Below are 15814 nucleotides of genomic sequence, written 5' to 3'. Positions count from 1 at the left end.
ACTAGGAGCATCTTAACGTTTCTTTTTTCTTTTTCAGGGATTTCTTCCAGAAAACAAGTTCAATCACACTCTGGCTGAGCCTGTTGTCCGAGATGCAGGCCCTCGCAGGAGGGGAAGGCGGCCTCGGAGTGAGCTGCTGAAAGCACCCGCCATCGTGGCGGACTCTCCCTCGGGGATGGGGCCACTCTTCATGAATGGGCTGATTGCTGGGATGGACCTGGTGGGACTGCAGAACATGAGGAACATGCCAGGCATCCCCCTCACGGGGCTGGTGGGATTCCCGGCTGGCTTTGCCACGATGCCCACGGGTGAAGAGGTCAAAAGCACCTTGAGCATGCTGCCCATGATGCTACCGGGAATGGCCACGATGCCCCAGATGTTTGGTGTTGGGGGACTCCTCGGTGCACCCATGGCTACTACCTGCACTTCCTCCCCTCCAGCTCCTCTATCAAGCACAACAAAAAGTGGTACGTCAGCGACTGAAAAGACTGCAGAAGACAAGCCAGGTAGCCACGATGGAAAAACGGACACTTTAGCTGAAGACAAGCCTGGCCCTAGTCCATTTTCTGATCAGTCTGAACCTGCAATAACTACAAGTAGTCCTGTGGCTTTTAACCCGTTTCTCATCCCAGGAGTGTCTCCTGGACTCATTTACCCGTCCATGTTCCTCTCCCCTGGCATGGGCATGACTCTGCCAGCCATGCAGCAGGCCAGACACTCTGAAATAGTCGGTCTGGAGAGCCAGAAGAGGAAGAAGAAGAAAGCAAAAGGGGACAGCCCTACCCCCAACCCAGAGCCTGCTCCTGGGTCCGAAAAGGAGCCAAGCAGTGATCAGAACTGCCCGGAACCCAGGGCCCCGGGGCCCCCAGGTAGAGAACACGCATCCCACGCTGGGGACGGGGCCTTCAAAGACTCTAACAGTGACACCAATTAGAACTTTTTTCATTTAAGAAATTATTGTGACTTGTAAGTTTCTTATCCCATAACGATTTGTTACTTCCCTCACTTCACCCTCACAAGAACCTGTGTTTCCATCAGTAATTATTACCTACCTAATTTCCTGTCTGAGAACCATGGTAACAGATGTGAATAGCTGCAGGGTCTTGCCACTTCATTAGATAAGTGTCGTTGACCTAGTCTAGGAGGCACAGAGTTCTCATTCTGTTATCCCGTCGTTCATTCCAGCAATTGTAGTTAATACAGTACTTGGTGACACGCCCTACCCCCTTCTTGTCCATGTTTCCCTCTTACTTGAGGAGGAAAAATGGCAAAAGAGCGCTGCCCAGGGATTTATCATTGCAGGGCCGAAGAACAGACATGAGGAGCAGCTTTTTTTCCGTGAGCTGTGTTAAACGGGAAGAATGTAACAGGGAAACCAAAAAGCACAGAAAAAGGAAGTGCTGGTGCATATTTTTTAGTTAAAATGGCTCCCTATTTTATCATGATGACTAAATGCGTAGTATAGACAGCAGTATATAACTAATGGTTGAAAATGCGTATGTCCATTTCTTTATAGCAAAAACCTTACTGGCAGTAGCATAATTTTCCCCTTTATGGTTTTCTGAAACTTGCAGCAAGAAGAAATGCTGGCAAGGCAGTATTTCTAGGCATTGTACACGCGCGTGCTGGCCCTCCCAAGCTAACAGCACGTCCTCGAGCCCTCCCAAACTAACAGCACGTCCTCGATGGGGGACGCTCTCTGGGCCTGGAGTTCCTGCCTCTGCAGAGTTGGGCGAGGGGCCGCCCTCCGCGGGGCTCCACGCTGCTCACAAGCACACGGCTGGCGCCCGGCCGGCACCTCCTTCGCTTGAGAATGGCTCTCGCTACTACCAGGGCCTGATGGGCTTTTATTTGTGCTTTACTTCACCACAAAAAGGCTGTTTCTAGAGCCTGCAAGAAAATCATCACTCAACACTTTTACACTTGCTAGGTCTTTTTGTCAGAGTTACTCGAGGTTGTCAAAATGTGTGTACCACCCTTTTTAATATGACTGTGAAACGCTTTTCCTTCTCCATGTTCCCTCTTTTCTGTTTATACAGTTGGACCCAAATTCCAGATTGTCAGGTTAGTGGAGACCGTTGCAAATCGCCTTGACTTTCCCTCCTTCCCGCCGGCTGAGCAGAATGCCCGAGCAGCACCCCTTTTTTTCTCCCCTCCCTTTTGATAGTCTTACTGACAGTTCACTCTCTGAGACTTGAATGAGCTCGGGCCTGGGGCAGGCCGTGCAGGGCTGTCGGAAATGTTGGAAGTGTTACTAGTACCAGTTCCACTTTGTTGTCACGATTTACTGTATTTTTTACTTTTTCTGTTACAGTTTTGCTAATTTATCAGAAGGTCCAAAAGTTTGACATAACTATTTCAGTTTGCATTATTTATTTATGATGCTTTTTGCCATTGTCTTTTATACATTTGGGATTATAAATTATGTAAATGTTAAAACAAGCATCTCAAAGAAGTCTGTTAAATTGTGACCGAGAAATCATTCAGGTGTATTTTAAAAAAAACGGAGCCCCAGTTTTATGAATCAGAGATATAAATCAGAAACTGTATAGCTGATCATATAAGGAGAAAGAATCCAGTAATTGAACAGATCCTATTTAATGACATCTTTGTAGCATAGATGTTCTGTGATGCTGACAACAGATTTCTTAGAAATGCTGCTTTCTCTATTTAACTAACATTTTGTTCAGTTTTGCCTCCAGTGGAAGCAAGAAAGGGTTTTTTCAGCTGTTAAATCCTAAAAATCAATATAATTTATTTATGTAAAAAAATCACTCAATCGATATATTTTTGAACCTTTTAAGTACTAATTTTCTTTTTATCAAGTAGAAAAAAAATGTATTTGCCCTAAATCCTTAAAATACAAATGCTATAAAAATTCATGTATCTTGAAAGCCTTACTGCAAAATGAGTATTATAGACACCCAGCAGAGCCTGGGTCTCCTGTCCTTGTCGCCTCGTCGCCGTTTGTATGGAAAAGCTGCTTTCCCAGGTCCCACTAGACTCTCCAGTAGGTCACAGGGTTCAATATGGATTTGGTTTAAAAACCCACCAGCATGCTCAATCCCTTGTTATATCTTATTGAACCTATATGTTAACTTTCTGGGTGTTTAGGCTTATATTTGACTGCTATTGTGTCCCTGTTTGCAAAATGAAAATGACACTCTGGATTATTTGCTCTGTAAGGCATAAGTGCTTCTTATTATTTTGACGTTTCCAAGAGCAGAAGCCAAATCTAAACTCTCTTCAACAACCTTGAGCCTTTTCATCTAATTCAATGTCACTCACAGCCATCACTTTCCTCGATCATTCTTCACCCCATGTCTTACATAATAAATTGTCTGTGTACTTGATCCTGGATTTAAAAGACAAAAGTTTAAAAGTCAAATTTGTATTTGAGAAATTCAGTGGCACTTGAATGTCTCTTGCTACCTGGGCATTTTTTATTGCATCCTCTGCACACGGAATCCACGCCTTCTAGGTGGCCAATTGGTGCTGGGCACCCTGTGGGGGCTTGTTAAACAAGACTTGACCTGGTTCCCAACCTACCGGAACATCTGAATTGAAACAACCGTACAAGAGGGCTCAGTGCACCCATGGGCTCAAGGGCTGAACACACCCACAGTGGCATGAGCGGGCCGGGCGGGGGCTCCCAGACCTCTGGGGTTGGAGACAGCCCCTAAAATACAGGAATGCCTCAGAAGCTGAAATGTCGGAGGCTTTCTGTGCATATGGTGGCCCCGAGCTTTGGAAGCTATCACCCGCAAGCCCCAGAAGAACATTAAGCCCCAAAGGGCTGTGTCAGATACTACTGATGATTGACAGGAAATCCCACCTCACCAACACGTAAGTGGAGCGACAGACCGGGAGAACGGGCACAACATGGCTCTAGTAGTCGTGGAGTCTCTCCGCTCCAGTTCTCAGCGTATGTAACAGCTCCTCAGCCTCGAGGCCAGGCTTTGAACGATCTCCTTAGGTAGGGGACTCAGTCACACAGAGTAAGTGTAGAATCTTAGTTTTACCCTTGACATCATAACTCCGCCCTATAGATTCTAAAAGGGAAGAAAAGCAGTCCGGCATGTTGGGCTATTGTTTGTTTGCCATAAACGTGTCCTTGGGACACCTTGGTTGCTGGTGGACATGTGCTGGAGTTTAGCCTGCCGAGGGGAAGCCAGCAGAAGACCCAACAAGCTGTCACAGAGAATGGGGCTGAGCCCCACCGGCCCCCGCCTCTATCCATGTGTCTGAAGTCAGAACACCCCAGCTTTTGTGATACCAGTCTAGAACCTCTCCACCACACACCAGATCTGAGTTACACTTGAAAAAAATGGCACTGGGAAAAAAGAGGTGTGTTATATACTCTATGCTTGATTAATTTGCACCAAATTACTTCTAATGGTTTCTTTCAAGAATTGCTGTTTGTCTGGTCTGGAAGTCCCTACAAGATGTCTTTGTTAGCTCAGCAATGGGGTTCTCTTGGTACTAGACTGGCTTGTCAAAACCCAGTCTGGGAACACAAGGACAGGTGCCTAGGACATGTGGCCTGGGCTGCCTCGTGCCCGGCACCATCGTAAGCCAGACTCCGTGAGGTGTCAGGAGTCACAAAGGAACTAGTGAAGGGGCAGTATAGGCTCTCTGAGGAAGTGCCCGGGACCTCCCTTTGGAAATGCCTGAGGAAGCTGGTGGCTCAGTCCCTGTTGTCTGAGCTCTGGTTCAGCTGGCCCCAGCCCTAAATCACGTGAAGTCTCTACAAGCCAGCATCTCGTTTTCACAAGGTTTGACTAGTGACCTGGAGGCAGGGCTGAAAGTCCCAGTGGGGAGAGCCTCCAACTTTATGGTGTGAAAACAGCTCAACTCTGGCCCTGGGGTATTCGCGGATTGCCCACCGCTGAACACGGTGCTGCAAGAGCTGTCGGGAAGGGGGGGTGCCACATCTCACCCACCAGGCCAGGGGCCGGGACCACCTTCCACCCACCTGCACCTCGAAAGCTGGCCCAGTCAGTGCCTCGTGGGGCCTTTCAGGCTGATCACTGATGCAGGCCTTGCATGTGTGGCTTCAGCCTAGAGCATGTTCTCCAGGTGAGGATAAAGTGCAGGCAGGTGTCGCCTATCTTCTGTGCACAGCTGCTGAGAGAACACGAGTGTAGAGGTGGGTCTGGCTCCAAAACCACAGGCCTGACACACCTGCCTTCCAGGGTGATGGGGCCAGCATCATTTCCAGACAGCCCCCAGGCTGAGAGTGGCCTTTATGTGTTTAAATGATGGAAATGTCTGCAGGACACATGAAAATCACACCAGATTGAGACCAAGGAGTGTGGCTGGCGTCCAGCTACACCCGTCCCTCCCTGCACCGTCTTGGCTGTGCTGAAGCCGAGCCAAGTGCTGCTTGTCACAAGCCACCCGGCCCCACAGCCGAATGTGTCTACTCTGGCCCTTTCCAGGAAAAACCTGTGGAGCCTTCTCCTGGGGCATGAGTTTTGTTCATTATTTCAGTGCAAAAACTATATACTATTCAAACATGTAAATAGGAGTCACATGCTCGTATGCAAGCGAGACTATTTCTAGGATAAAACGGACCACAGAGAAGCACTGGACTCGGGGTGCTCTTGAGGCTCCACTGCCAAACCCCCAGACACGCTCACCTTGGAGGAGGGGAGCTGCCCTGCCCACGGGCTTCTTCCTCACTCAGCACCCTGTTCTGGGCAGAAGACCAGAGCTGGGGAGACAGATGCGAAGACGTGGATGGGAGAGGAGAGGCAGCTTTTACAGCCAACCCGAAAGCACAGCGCGAGCTGAGGGGCGGGCAGAGGGGGAGGCACGGCGTGGGCTGAGGACCGAGGCAAACCCGCCGTGGGGGCTGTGTTCCCCCTCAGTGGGCAGCCGAGCACAGAGCGGGGCCCCAGGAAGATGAGCTGGTGCGGGCTGGGTCAGGTGAGAGGAAGCTAGCACCCGTGGCAGGTGCCCTGTGCAAGGCTGACCGACAGCCACTGACCTGGAAGCGGAATTGAGACGAAGACAGCAAAGTGCCGTTGGGCCCACGTCTGTGAGGAGCAGTGAGTGTCCATCTACCGCCACAGCTGGGGCCTACAGGGTCCCCTCGACAGAGCTGGTGAGCCCGCCTCCCCAAATCCCTGGCGCTCACTGCCTGGGACTGCAGTCTCCTCCACGGAGTGCCAAGCTAGGCAGACGGGGAAGCAGACTGGACACCACCTGCCGTGGGAGCCTCAGAGCGTGCCTCGGGGACAAGACAGACCTTCGGATCGACCAAGCCCGCTGGATGTCGCCCCTATTCAACACCAAGCCGAGGGACAGAAGACACCCACCAATGGGCTCGGCCCAGCCTCCAGCCCCCAGCCTTCAGCCTCCTGCCTCCTGCAAGTCACACAGGCGAAGCCAAGAGCAGCTGTGGCCAGACCTGTGGTCCTTCTTCACGCATAATGATGGCAGAGGTGGCCCAGAGGGAGGAGGCGACACAGAAGAAGGGGGGGAGGCGATTCAGCTCATCACAGCCTCTGGACATCACCCCTCGAGGGCCAAACTCTAGACCTTTCAAAATGTGGATGTTAAACCAAGACCATGTCAAGACACACCCACGCCCCCTTCCGTTTGGAAGGGGACATCCCTGTTGGATGGGGACAGCCCCTCTGGGTATTTGTCATAGAAACAGGCAAAATGGGGAGCTGTGGGGATCCGGGCCGCCTGCACAGCCAGCGCACCCCAAGGGAGCAGAGAAACAGGCCGTATCCATCTGGAGTGAGCTTAGCAGCTCTTGGGCCCGTCTTCATCTGCAGCAGTGTCTGTAAACTCCTACACCTACCTGTGTGGCAGGTGACACACCTGAGCACCTTGGGCCACATTTCAGGCAACAGTGGTAGGGACGGTGGAAACTAGAAACCTGTCCGGGGGAATTGGGGGGAGATGCTACCAGCTAGAGCAATAGATGCCACACAGGAATGTGGCCACTATGGGGAGGCCCTGATTTTTATTGTGAAGATAGACATACAGGATATATACTTAAAATCTCCTGAGTGCTTCACATATGCAGTAAATCCATTGCTTTTAGCGCAGTAGACAGGTATCTGCAGGTTAGATCTGGTGCACAGGGCACAGGTCTGCTCCCGAAACACCACAGAGCCACACGCACCGGCAGGTGACATGAGTCGGGGTGCGTGGGAAGAGAACAGGATGTGTGGCCCCCATTGGGGTGTTCATCTGCCTCTCAGAAGCTGCACAGCAGGAAGGACTCCGGAGTTGGGTCTGTGAGGAGCTGGCTGCTGGCAGGCCTCGCCCCCCCCCCTCCCTGGGGTGGGGAGGGGCTGCAGGGCCTCAGGGAGGAGAAGCTGGGCCCTGCCTGCATCAAACAGGAGGTGGGACTGCCGCTCTGTGCAGCCTGCAGAGTCCAGGCCCCAGGCCCTGGCGTCCCCAGCCTTGCTGGGTGTGTGCGCCACCGCCCAGCCTGACACTCGCCTCAGTGCCAGCACACCAGGGCCCTGAGTGCCTCAGGCCTTCCCGGAGAGTGAGCACCTAGGGCCACCTCTAGGTGCCAGTGGGCAGGGAGCAGGCCCAGCAGGGTCCGGGCAGCGACTCCAGACTGCTGAGCATTGCACCTCTTTTCTGGCTCTGAGGAAGGGGAGGCCATCAGGAAAATGTGGATGCTGCTCCCACCCGCCCACCACCCCACCCTCTCCAGCTCTGATCCAGGCTTTTCCACTCGCAGATTCCAAACTTCCCAGGCCGGCAGAGAGCCAGAGCTGCTGCCAGGGCCGTGTGAGAGCTTCTGCGAGGGTGGGGGAGGGGGAGGCGCAGGCCGGCGGCAGCGGGGTGGACCCTCCTCACCCCAGCCCCTTGCCAACTTCCCTGTCAAGAGCAAGCTGCACGGGTGTAAGGAACCAGGGCTCTTAGCGTTGGAGAGTGTCTGGCACGAAGCACAACAGCTCAGGGGGAGACAAACCCACACACTCCGCCCTTACGGACACTTTGGTTCCCCAGTTTGGAGTTAATTCGCACCCCACGGCAGGAGAGGATGGCGAGCGTGCCTCCCTGGGCTAGGAGGGAACCCCTCCAACAGCGCCCCATGCACAACCCCTCCCGTGGGCCCCACCAGCCCAGTGCCCTCACCCCACCCCCGTCAGGAACAGAGCTCAGATAGAAGAAACAGCCGTCTTAAGAGGCCCCGGGGCCCTGAACACTGGCCAGGCCTGTGCCCTTGACAGACAAGCCTTGATGAGTCTCAGAAGCAGCCCCTGCGGAACAGGTGAGAGGAATTCTCCAGGTACCTTCTTTCCGGGCTAGAAAGGACTCCCTGAGGACGGTGGGGGGCACCGGAGCAGGGCAGCTGGGGACCAACAAAGGAGCCACCTCCACAGACACATCCTGTCCCAGTCCGGCCTCCTCACAGGTCCCTGCTGCCCCTCCCCCAGCAGCCGCCTACACCTCCAGACAGCAGTGTGCTGAGCCAGCGCTCCCTGGGGTCGGGGGGCTTACCCACCGGGCAGGCCTGTGTGTGACCCCCAGGACACAGCCAGAGGTGTCCAGGACAGGATGCGCCCCACTATCAGCGGGAGGTTGCTGTGCAGAAAGCCCCACCCTGTGCCCCTTGGGGCTGGGAGAAGCCAGTGGGAAGGCCCCAGGCCCAGGTCAGTGGGTGCTGGGTGACCCCTGCTGTGTCCCTGTAACACTGACCCAAGGCAGGAGCAGCCGGGCCAGGCCTGAGGCTGGACTGTGCTGAGGGCAGGGCAGGACCTGCCCTCCAGGAACAGGGCAGGGCAGCAGAGCATGGGGGCACCTCCAGCTTTACCTTTCTTGTGCTCAGAGGGACAGAGGGGGTCGAGGGTGGCCCTGAGCTGCCTGTCCTGGGGTCGCAGCTCTGCCACCCGAGAACTGTGCCCCCCTCTTCAGGGGTGGAGTGTGTTCCCACTGAGCTTAGCTTTGGGACACAGGGCTTCCTCTCTGGCTGAAGCTCAGGGACTGAGCCTCCCACTCCATCTCGGGGCTTGGAGCAGGGGTCCTGAACCCCCTAGGCAGGGTCCCCACCTTCCTGTTAAGCTAGTCCCCAAGAGCCGTTTTACAAAGAGCTTGGCGAGAAACCAAGGAACTTTTGGAAAATGTACGGGCCAAGCCAAGCTGTGCAAACCTGTCTTCCTCCCAGAGCTGAACAGGCCAGGTTGTTCCCAGACAAAGGCAGAGGCGGGAGTGGGGATATGGAAGGAGGATGGGGGTGACCTGAGGAGGCCCGGCCACACTGCAGTGCTGCTGAGCAGAGCGGGGGCGGGCTGGGGAGGCACAGCCAGAGGCAGCAGAGGTGGGGGCCGGGTGCTAGGTATCTCATGTAGCTACACAGACACGCAAGCGTGTGAAGGTGCAAGCAGGATTATGCAGAAATATGCACAGGTAACCATAGACCTGCAGATCGAGACACGCGCCAACATGCTCATACATACAGATGCATGCAAACACATGTGCACATGCACACCAGAGATGAGCGCAAAGGAAATAAGTGCCAGGCCGAATGCACGAGGTGGGGAGAGGCCTTGACAGGGCGGGACATGCATCTGGAACACGCAGGCCCGGAGAGGGCTGCTTCCGTCGCAGGAGCACTTGGACCCAGGGCAGTGGCCATCAAGCCCTCTGCTGGGACAGAAAGGCCTTTGTATGCCGGCTCAGGGCTGCGGGAGCAGCTGCAAACTCCGCTGCACGAGGGCCAAGCCAGTGCCTCAGCCCCTGGAGGAAGGTCAGGCAGGGTCAGGGAGGGAGGCGAGGAAGCTGGGGTCCCCAGCACCAACCCCAGACACTGTCCCTGCCGGCTGCACACAGCCGGAAAGCCAGTTCTGCTGTCCCCACCCTGAGCCCTGGCCCTTGTCTGTCTGCCCTGGCACCCGGGGCTCTGACCCCCACGCTGACACTCCTGCCCCAGACTGCCCTGCTGGCCGCCATCCCACCATCCCGTGCCTGCCTGTGTCTGTGGCTCGGTTTTTATGTTTTGTTTTGTTTTTCAGCAGAGTGAAAAAAGATCAGACTCCCGCATTCAAAAGGTGTGAGACTGAGTCCTGCTTTATCACTTGCAAGCTGGGTGACCTTGAGATCAGACTTCAGCCCCATTCCAGTGCGGGGCCATGACCTGGTGGAGACCCCCACTGCCTCCCACTCTGGCCCAGCGCTGGGTTGCCATCCCGGGGCTCTCCGCCCCGTGGCCCCAGCCTCTGCCCACCGGTGCTCCTCTCCCTCCTGCCCCAGGCCCAGCCCAACCTCTGCTCCCGCTTGTGAGGGCCCCAGCCTGCCCAGACTCCCGTGAAAACAGAACCCAGGGGTCACTGCAGCACCATTTCCAGATGTTTCCAACTCCTTCTCGTCATTCAGCCAACAGATACTTTCTGAAGGCCTACTGTGCGCTTGACACAGTTCCCCAGAGACTGGACATTGAGCAGGGAGCAGATGAACGTAAGCCTCTCCGGGGGTCCGCTGTCACGGTGCTGCAACAGGGTGGTCCCCAGGAAAAGGGGAAGTTCGGGGTTCCCTGCCCCACCCACAATGCCTGGGCTCGTGCAGTTTGGGGGCTCGGCGTCTGCAGGGTGAGTGAATTGCTCAAGCTTCTTCCCCACTGGCCTCTGCGCCTTCACATGTGGCCTTGATTGTGATGATGCTGTGGCGCGGGGAGCCGGCGCGAGGCCTGATCGTGGGCACCTGGAGCATAGGCGTGGGCGAGCGCGTGCGCGCACCTGGGCAGTGCAGGGGATCTGGGAGGACACGTGGCGCAGAAGGCGCGAGAGCGCGTGCGCCAGAGGCAGAGCGCGCAGGTTCCTGGGACACTCGCTGCCCGCCTGCCCCCAGCCCCTGCCGGCCCACACCTGCCCACCCCCACCCCGTTGCCTGTGCTCCCCGAGAGCGCCCTCCACGCGGCTGCAACTCCAGGGAGGGCTCCGGGCTCCACCATCTGCCTGGCTCTGGAGTCTGCCCGCTCTGCGGGCACAGTGGCGTCTCCCCCACCCCAGGGCGCCCTCACCCTGCTGCGCACCGGCACTACTTCCTGCTTGTGTCCCCAGGACACCTGGGAATATCCACAGTAGCCGCTCACCCCCTCCCCCGCCCGGAGATCAAGGTCATCTCAAAGGCCAGGGTCATCCTGGCTGCAGAGCCTTGAGTGCCACAGGCCGGCGGTCAACTGGGGCAGTCGGAGAGCTCTAAGCTGCACTGACCTAGGTCTTTTCCTTTTGCTCTTACTGTAACTTAGCACCTCCTTTTGCTGTCCTCAATCATGTAAATAGGGTAACTTTCCTTATTGTTGTTAAAATTGAGCTGTTTTAGGAAATAACTTGATTCACCCTGACATCCAAGTAGCCAACTTGGGGAGTGTCTGTCCAAACTCTACTCTGCCCCCCAGGCGACAGCTTGTCTGTTCCTGCTGTATTGGCTACACCTGCCCCTGGCTCACCTGGAGATGGGGGAGGGGGAGCCCCTGGAGACCCCTAACTAGAGAGGCCTGTGGTCTAGCAGAGGGACTGGACTGAGAAGCCCACAAATGCAATGAAAGGCTGGAATGATGGGCAGGAGCTGTGGGAGCCAGGGAGGGGTGGGGGGCGCCTCCTGGGGAGACAGAAGACTGTTCTGAAGAACAGGGGCCTTTGACCCACGCCTTGAAGGAACAGTTGGACCTTTTCCTGGCAGAGGTAGAGAGAGGGTGAGCCAGGTAAAGGGGCCAGCTTTTGCAAAAGACTTGGAAGTGGGAAGTGCCTGTTGTGTGTGAAGAAATGCAGAGATGGCAGGCGTGCTGGGCGGGGGTCAGGCACAGCAGAGAAACTGGCACAGGCAGGACTGGAGATGCCAGGGTGGCTGGGAAACCCCTGCCACACGGAGGGCGCTGGGCCCAGCTGCCTTGAGAAACCCCTGGCTCAGCCCCACCCTCCCACCTTCGGCTGCTCTTGGAAACTCACCTTTCATTGTCATCAAATTCCCCTTCATTGTTGGCTTGGGGTGGGGGATGGTATGCAGGGATTTTTGTAGAACTCTACATCAAGCAATTCTTACTCTTTCTACATAGCTTTCTGTCTTGTATTGTCTGCACTTTTACCTTTGCTTTGTTCCAAGGAGGAAAAATTTTAAATGTGTTCCCTCAAATCTATCAACCTAGTTATTTGATGTCTTTTTAGAAAATTGTTTCTTTATCCTACAATTGTATCAGTGTTAGGGTTGTTTTGTGGTTTAACTGCTAATATTTAAATCTTTAAACCACCTGAGTTTATTTTGGTTATAAGCTAGAAATCTAACTACTTTTTCTAGTTGTTAGGCATTTGTTCATTTACGAGTAATTTATCATTTCTGCACTAGTTTATTTTGTTTAAGATTCATTTTCCCCTCTTCTCGATTCTTAAAGTTATATTTGCAAACTCAAAAACTGTGGGGGGAGACAATATGGTCATCCAAGTGTGATGGAAATATATGGCTCAGCGGGTGAATGCCCTCCCATGAGTAAACATCCACAACATAACAACCATTAACAGTTTGTAATATATTCTTGTATTATTGTTATAACACCTTTGAGGCTTCTCTTCAACAGAGCAGTACAAAAGAGAAAGTCCAAAAAGAAACAAAATCTCTAGCTAACATACATTGACCTAAAAATATATTGATATTTTTAAAAAGTAATACATATATAAAGTTGGAAAAAATCCAACAATCTTGAATATGCAAAATGAAAACACTTCTCGCACACCAAGTCTCTCTCCTCAAAGGTAACCAGCTAACCTTACCTATTTGTTTTAATTGGAAATGTATTTCCTTCCTCTATTCTCAAATGGACTCTGGAGGTGGGGGCTATTTCTGTATTTCCATTTCTGTGCCATTTACTTCTCTGCTAATGCTAGTACAGCACCATGCTTAAAGTATTAGAGTTTTACCACGTGTTCTGTCCTCCAGGAGAGTAACTCCTACCTTAATTTTCTTCATTTGCAGAAAACATGCCAACCTTAACCCATCTGGACTGCTGTAACAAACTGCCATAGACAGAGCAGCTTAAACAGGACAAATGTATCCCAGGGTCTTAGAGACTGAAGCCTGAGATCAAGATGGCAGCATGGCCAAGTTGCTGAGGCTCCTCTTCTGGCCTGCACCCTGCCAACTTCTCACTGTGTCCTCATGTGGCCAGGTAAGGGATCTTTCTGGAATCTCTCCCATGGGGACTTCAGTGCAATCCTTGAGGGGTTCACTTCTGACCTGGTTACCTCCTACAGGCCTCCTATTCTTTCTTTTCACCTCCTACTACCATTTTGTTGGGGCTTAGGATTTCAATATGAATGGGTAGGATCACACTCAGCTCATAAGAAATTTTTCTCCATTTATTTTCCATGTCAACATACATGGTCATCTTCTCAATTAGGTTGGAATTTTGTTGGAATTGCACAATTTTATGGATTGAGTGGGGGGCGGGTATCTTCTTATGGTAATGGGGATCCCATTGTAGATAACGGTCTGCTCTTATCTACATAAATGTGGCTGCATTTATGTTCTGTGACCTTTCTCCCTTGTGATCTTGAACATCCTACCTCAGGGTACATCAACCTTATTCCATCAGGTGCTCTAGCTGCAGCCACCTGAGGGGGAAAGGCTCGGGAGTTAGATCATCGTCTCCTGTCCCTCAGGGTTATAGGCAGAAGAGGGAGTGGCATGCTCAGCAGGGCGCCAATGAGTGGTGCTCAGACCAGCCAAGAGTCACCCCATCGCCACCCTTGACAGGCAGACAGGAGGTGCTACCAGTTGGCACCACAGGGCCGTGGAAGAGCCACAGGGCCCGGAGCAGAGGCTGAGAGAGGCAGGGGTCAGGTTCCACCACCAACGCATTTCCAGCGTCCTACAGGAAATGTGGCCCTGGCTATGCAGGGCTGGCACACTTTGGTGGAGGGGCGTTGCAGACAGGTGCCCAGGGCCGCCTCCTTCCACTCTGACCAAGGGCAAGACCACGGTTCCAATGCCACCTCCACTTCACCTGGCTTCCCTCCTCACCAGGACCCTGACAGGTGGAGTGATGCCCATCCACATGCCATCTGGGGCAGCAAGGCTCCACCAGGCCCAGGCCCAACCAAGGTCACCTGCGGTACTGGTGTAAGTAGATTCGCCAGCATGCACCCCTCAGGCCACCTTTCTGTGACTGCCCCTGGGACGCCCCGCCCAGAGTCAGGACTGAGCACAGGAGGCTGGGGGCTCTTCCTGCCACACGCACGCAGTCAGAGCCAGCAGCTGGCAGGTGAGTGGCCCGGCGGGCTGCGGGAGGGCACTGCCAGCTCCGCTCCCGTGCCTGGTTCTGCACGTAATCTGCCTCTCCCCCGGGCAGCACTCAGCTTGGCTCTTGGTGTTCTCAGGGGGCCAATGGGCTTCTTGATTCCAGGCTGCACATCTGGAAGTTGACGCTATTAAAACAAACCCCATTATATAACAAACGGACATCTGGAATCCGTTAGCACCGAGTTTTTAGAAAAAGAAATTGTTTTGGATGGGCTCTCGCCTAAGAATGTGGCAAGGCGCCCTCTCCCTGGCTGTCCAGGAACCCCGAGACCTCTCCTGGGCCACTTCCGGAGGTTTATCTGGCCACAGTAGGGGTAAACTTGGGCAGAGGCGTGACAGAAAGCCCAGCCCCCACTTCCCACCCACCACACATAGCAACTTTACTCTCTCCTGCGGACAGCGTCCTTGAAGGTGCCTTTCCAATTTCATTCAAATATTTTTTCCGCACTTGAGCACCTATTTTGTGTGCCAACTCCATACCATTCACCAGCCCACCCCAACACCCCCCTTCTGAGCCTAGACTGTGCTCACTTGGCTGACAAAGGCCATCGCACACTGCCTCGGGTCTGAAACAGAGATGTTTAAGCAGCTCTGCACGCGGGCTCCCATGGACACCTCGCAGCGTAGCTGAGCTAGCCCCAGCCTCCCGACTGCTCTGCGCCCCTCCCTAGTGGACTCTCTGTGCCAGACACAGGTGAACTGGGGCTAAAGCTGGGGGGTCACTGACCACAGTGACTTGGCCTGAGGTCACGAGGTTTCACCAGGGAGCTGTAATCTAGCACTGAAGAGGCTTTTAAAGAAATGTCTGGCTGACATTTTCAAATGAAAATTTTATTTTAAGAACTCTTTCTCCTTCACCATTTTACTCTGAGAAATTTCAGACATGCAGACAATTTGAAAGAATTATTCAATGACACCCACATGAACCCGCCACCTAGATTCTACAATTGTTGATATATTACTGTTTTGGTCCATCAGTTCATTCATCAATCAGTTCCATGCAATGAGTTCTCTAAGGAGGTCATTAAGTTAAAATGAAGTCCTTGTGGCAGTGTTCTTACAGTAGGAAGAGGTCAGCACACGTTCACACGGAGAGAAGACCATGTGAGGACACAGTGAGAAGTTTGCCATCTGCAAGCTAAGGAGAGCAGCTCAAAAGAGTCACATGCCAACACCTTGACACTGGACTTTCCAGGCTCCAGAAGGGTGAGGAAATAAATTTCTGTTCTTTTAAGAAACCCAGGCTATGGTTTCTTGTTGTACAGCCCTAGCAAAAGCAGCCACAAAGTTTGCATTTTCTAGAATTTCATATATTGAAAATCACATTCTGTATGATATTTTGTATCTGGTTTATTTTGTCCAGCATAAGAGTCTGTGTGTTCATCTGTGTTGCTGCATGCATCAGTACTTTTTTCCTGTGCGTTGCTGAATAATATTCCACCATATAACTATTTCAACCGTTCATTTAGTTAATTTTTCGATAACAGAGGCATCTTGTCATAGCGTTTCCTTTTAACGTTATCCTTTCTGTCATCCCAGCAGC

General features: G+C 53.1%; 1 protein-coding gene across 1 annotated transcript in view; it reads left to right on the top strand.

Annotated features, from left to right (window-relative positions):
* Positions 1 to 3417, top strand: part of CHD6 (chromodomain helicase DNA binding protein 6) — a 125091-nt gene extending 121674 nt beyond the window's left edge. Inside the window, exon 36 of the mRNA XM_004687388.2 lies at positions 38 to 3417. Within this exon, the coding sequence (XP_004687445.1) occupies positions 38 to 934 (897 nt within the window). The 3' untranslated portion in view covers positions 935 to 3417. The remainder of the gene's footprint in view (positions 1 to 37) is intronic.
* Positions 3418 to 15814: the final 12397 nt, after the last annotated feature.

This window comes from Condylura cristata, unplaced genomic scaffold (genome assembly GCF_000260355.1).
Source record: "Condylura cristata isolate star-nosed mole 26May11 unplaced genomic scaffold, ConCri1.0 scaffold00022, whole genome shotgun sequence".
Lineage (NCBI taxonomy): Eukaryota > Metazoa > Chordata > Mammalia > Eulipotyphla > Talpidae > Condylura > Condylura cristata.
Note: the sequence above shows the minus strand (reverse complement) of the source record. Positions and strands in the feature narration are given on the sequence as shown.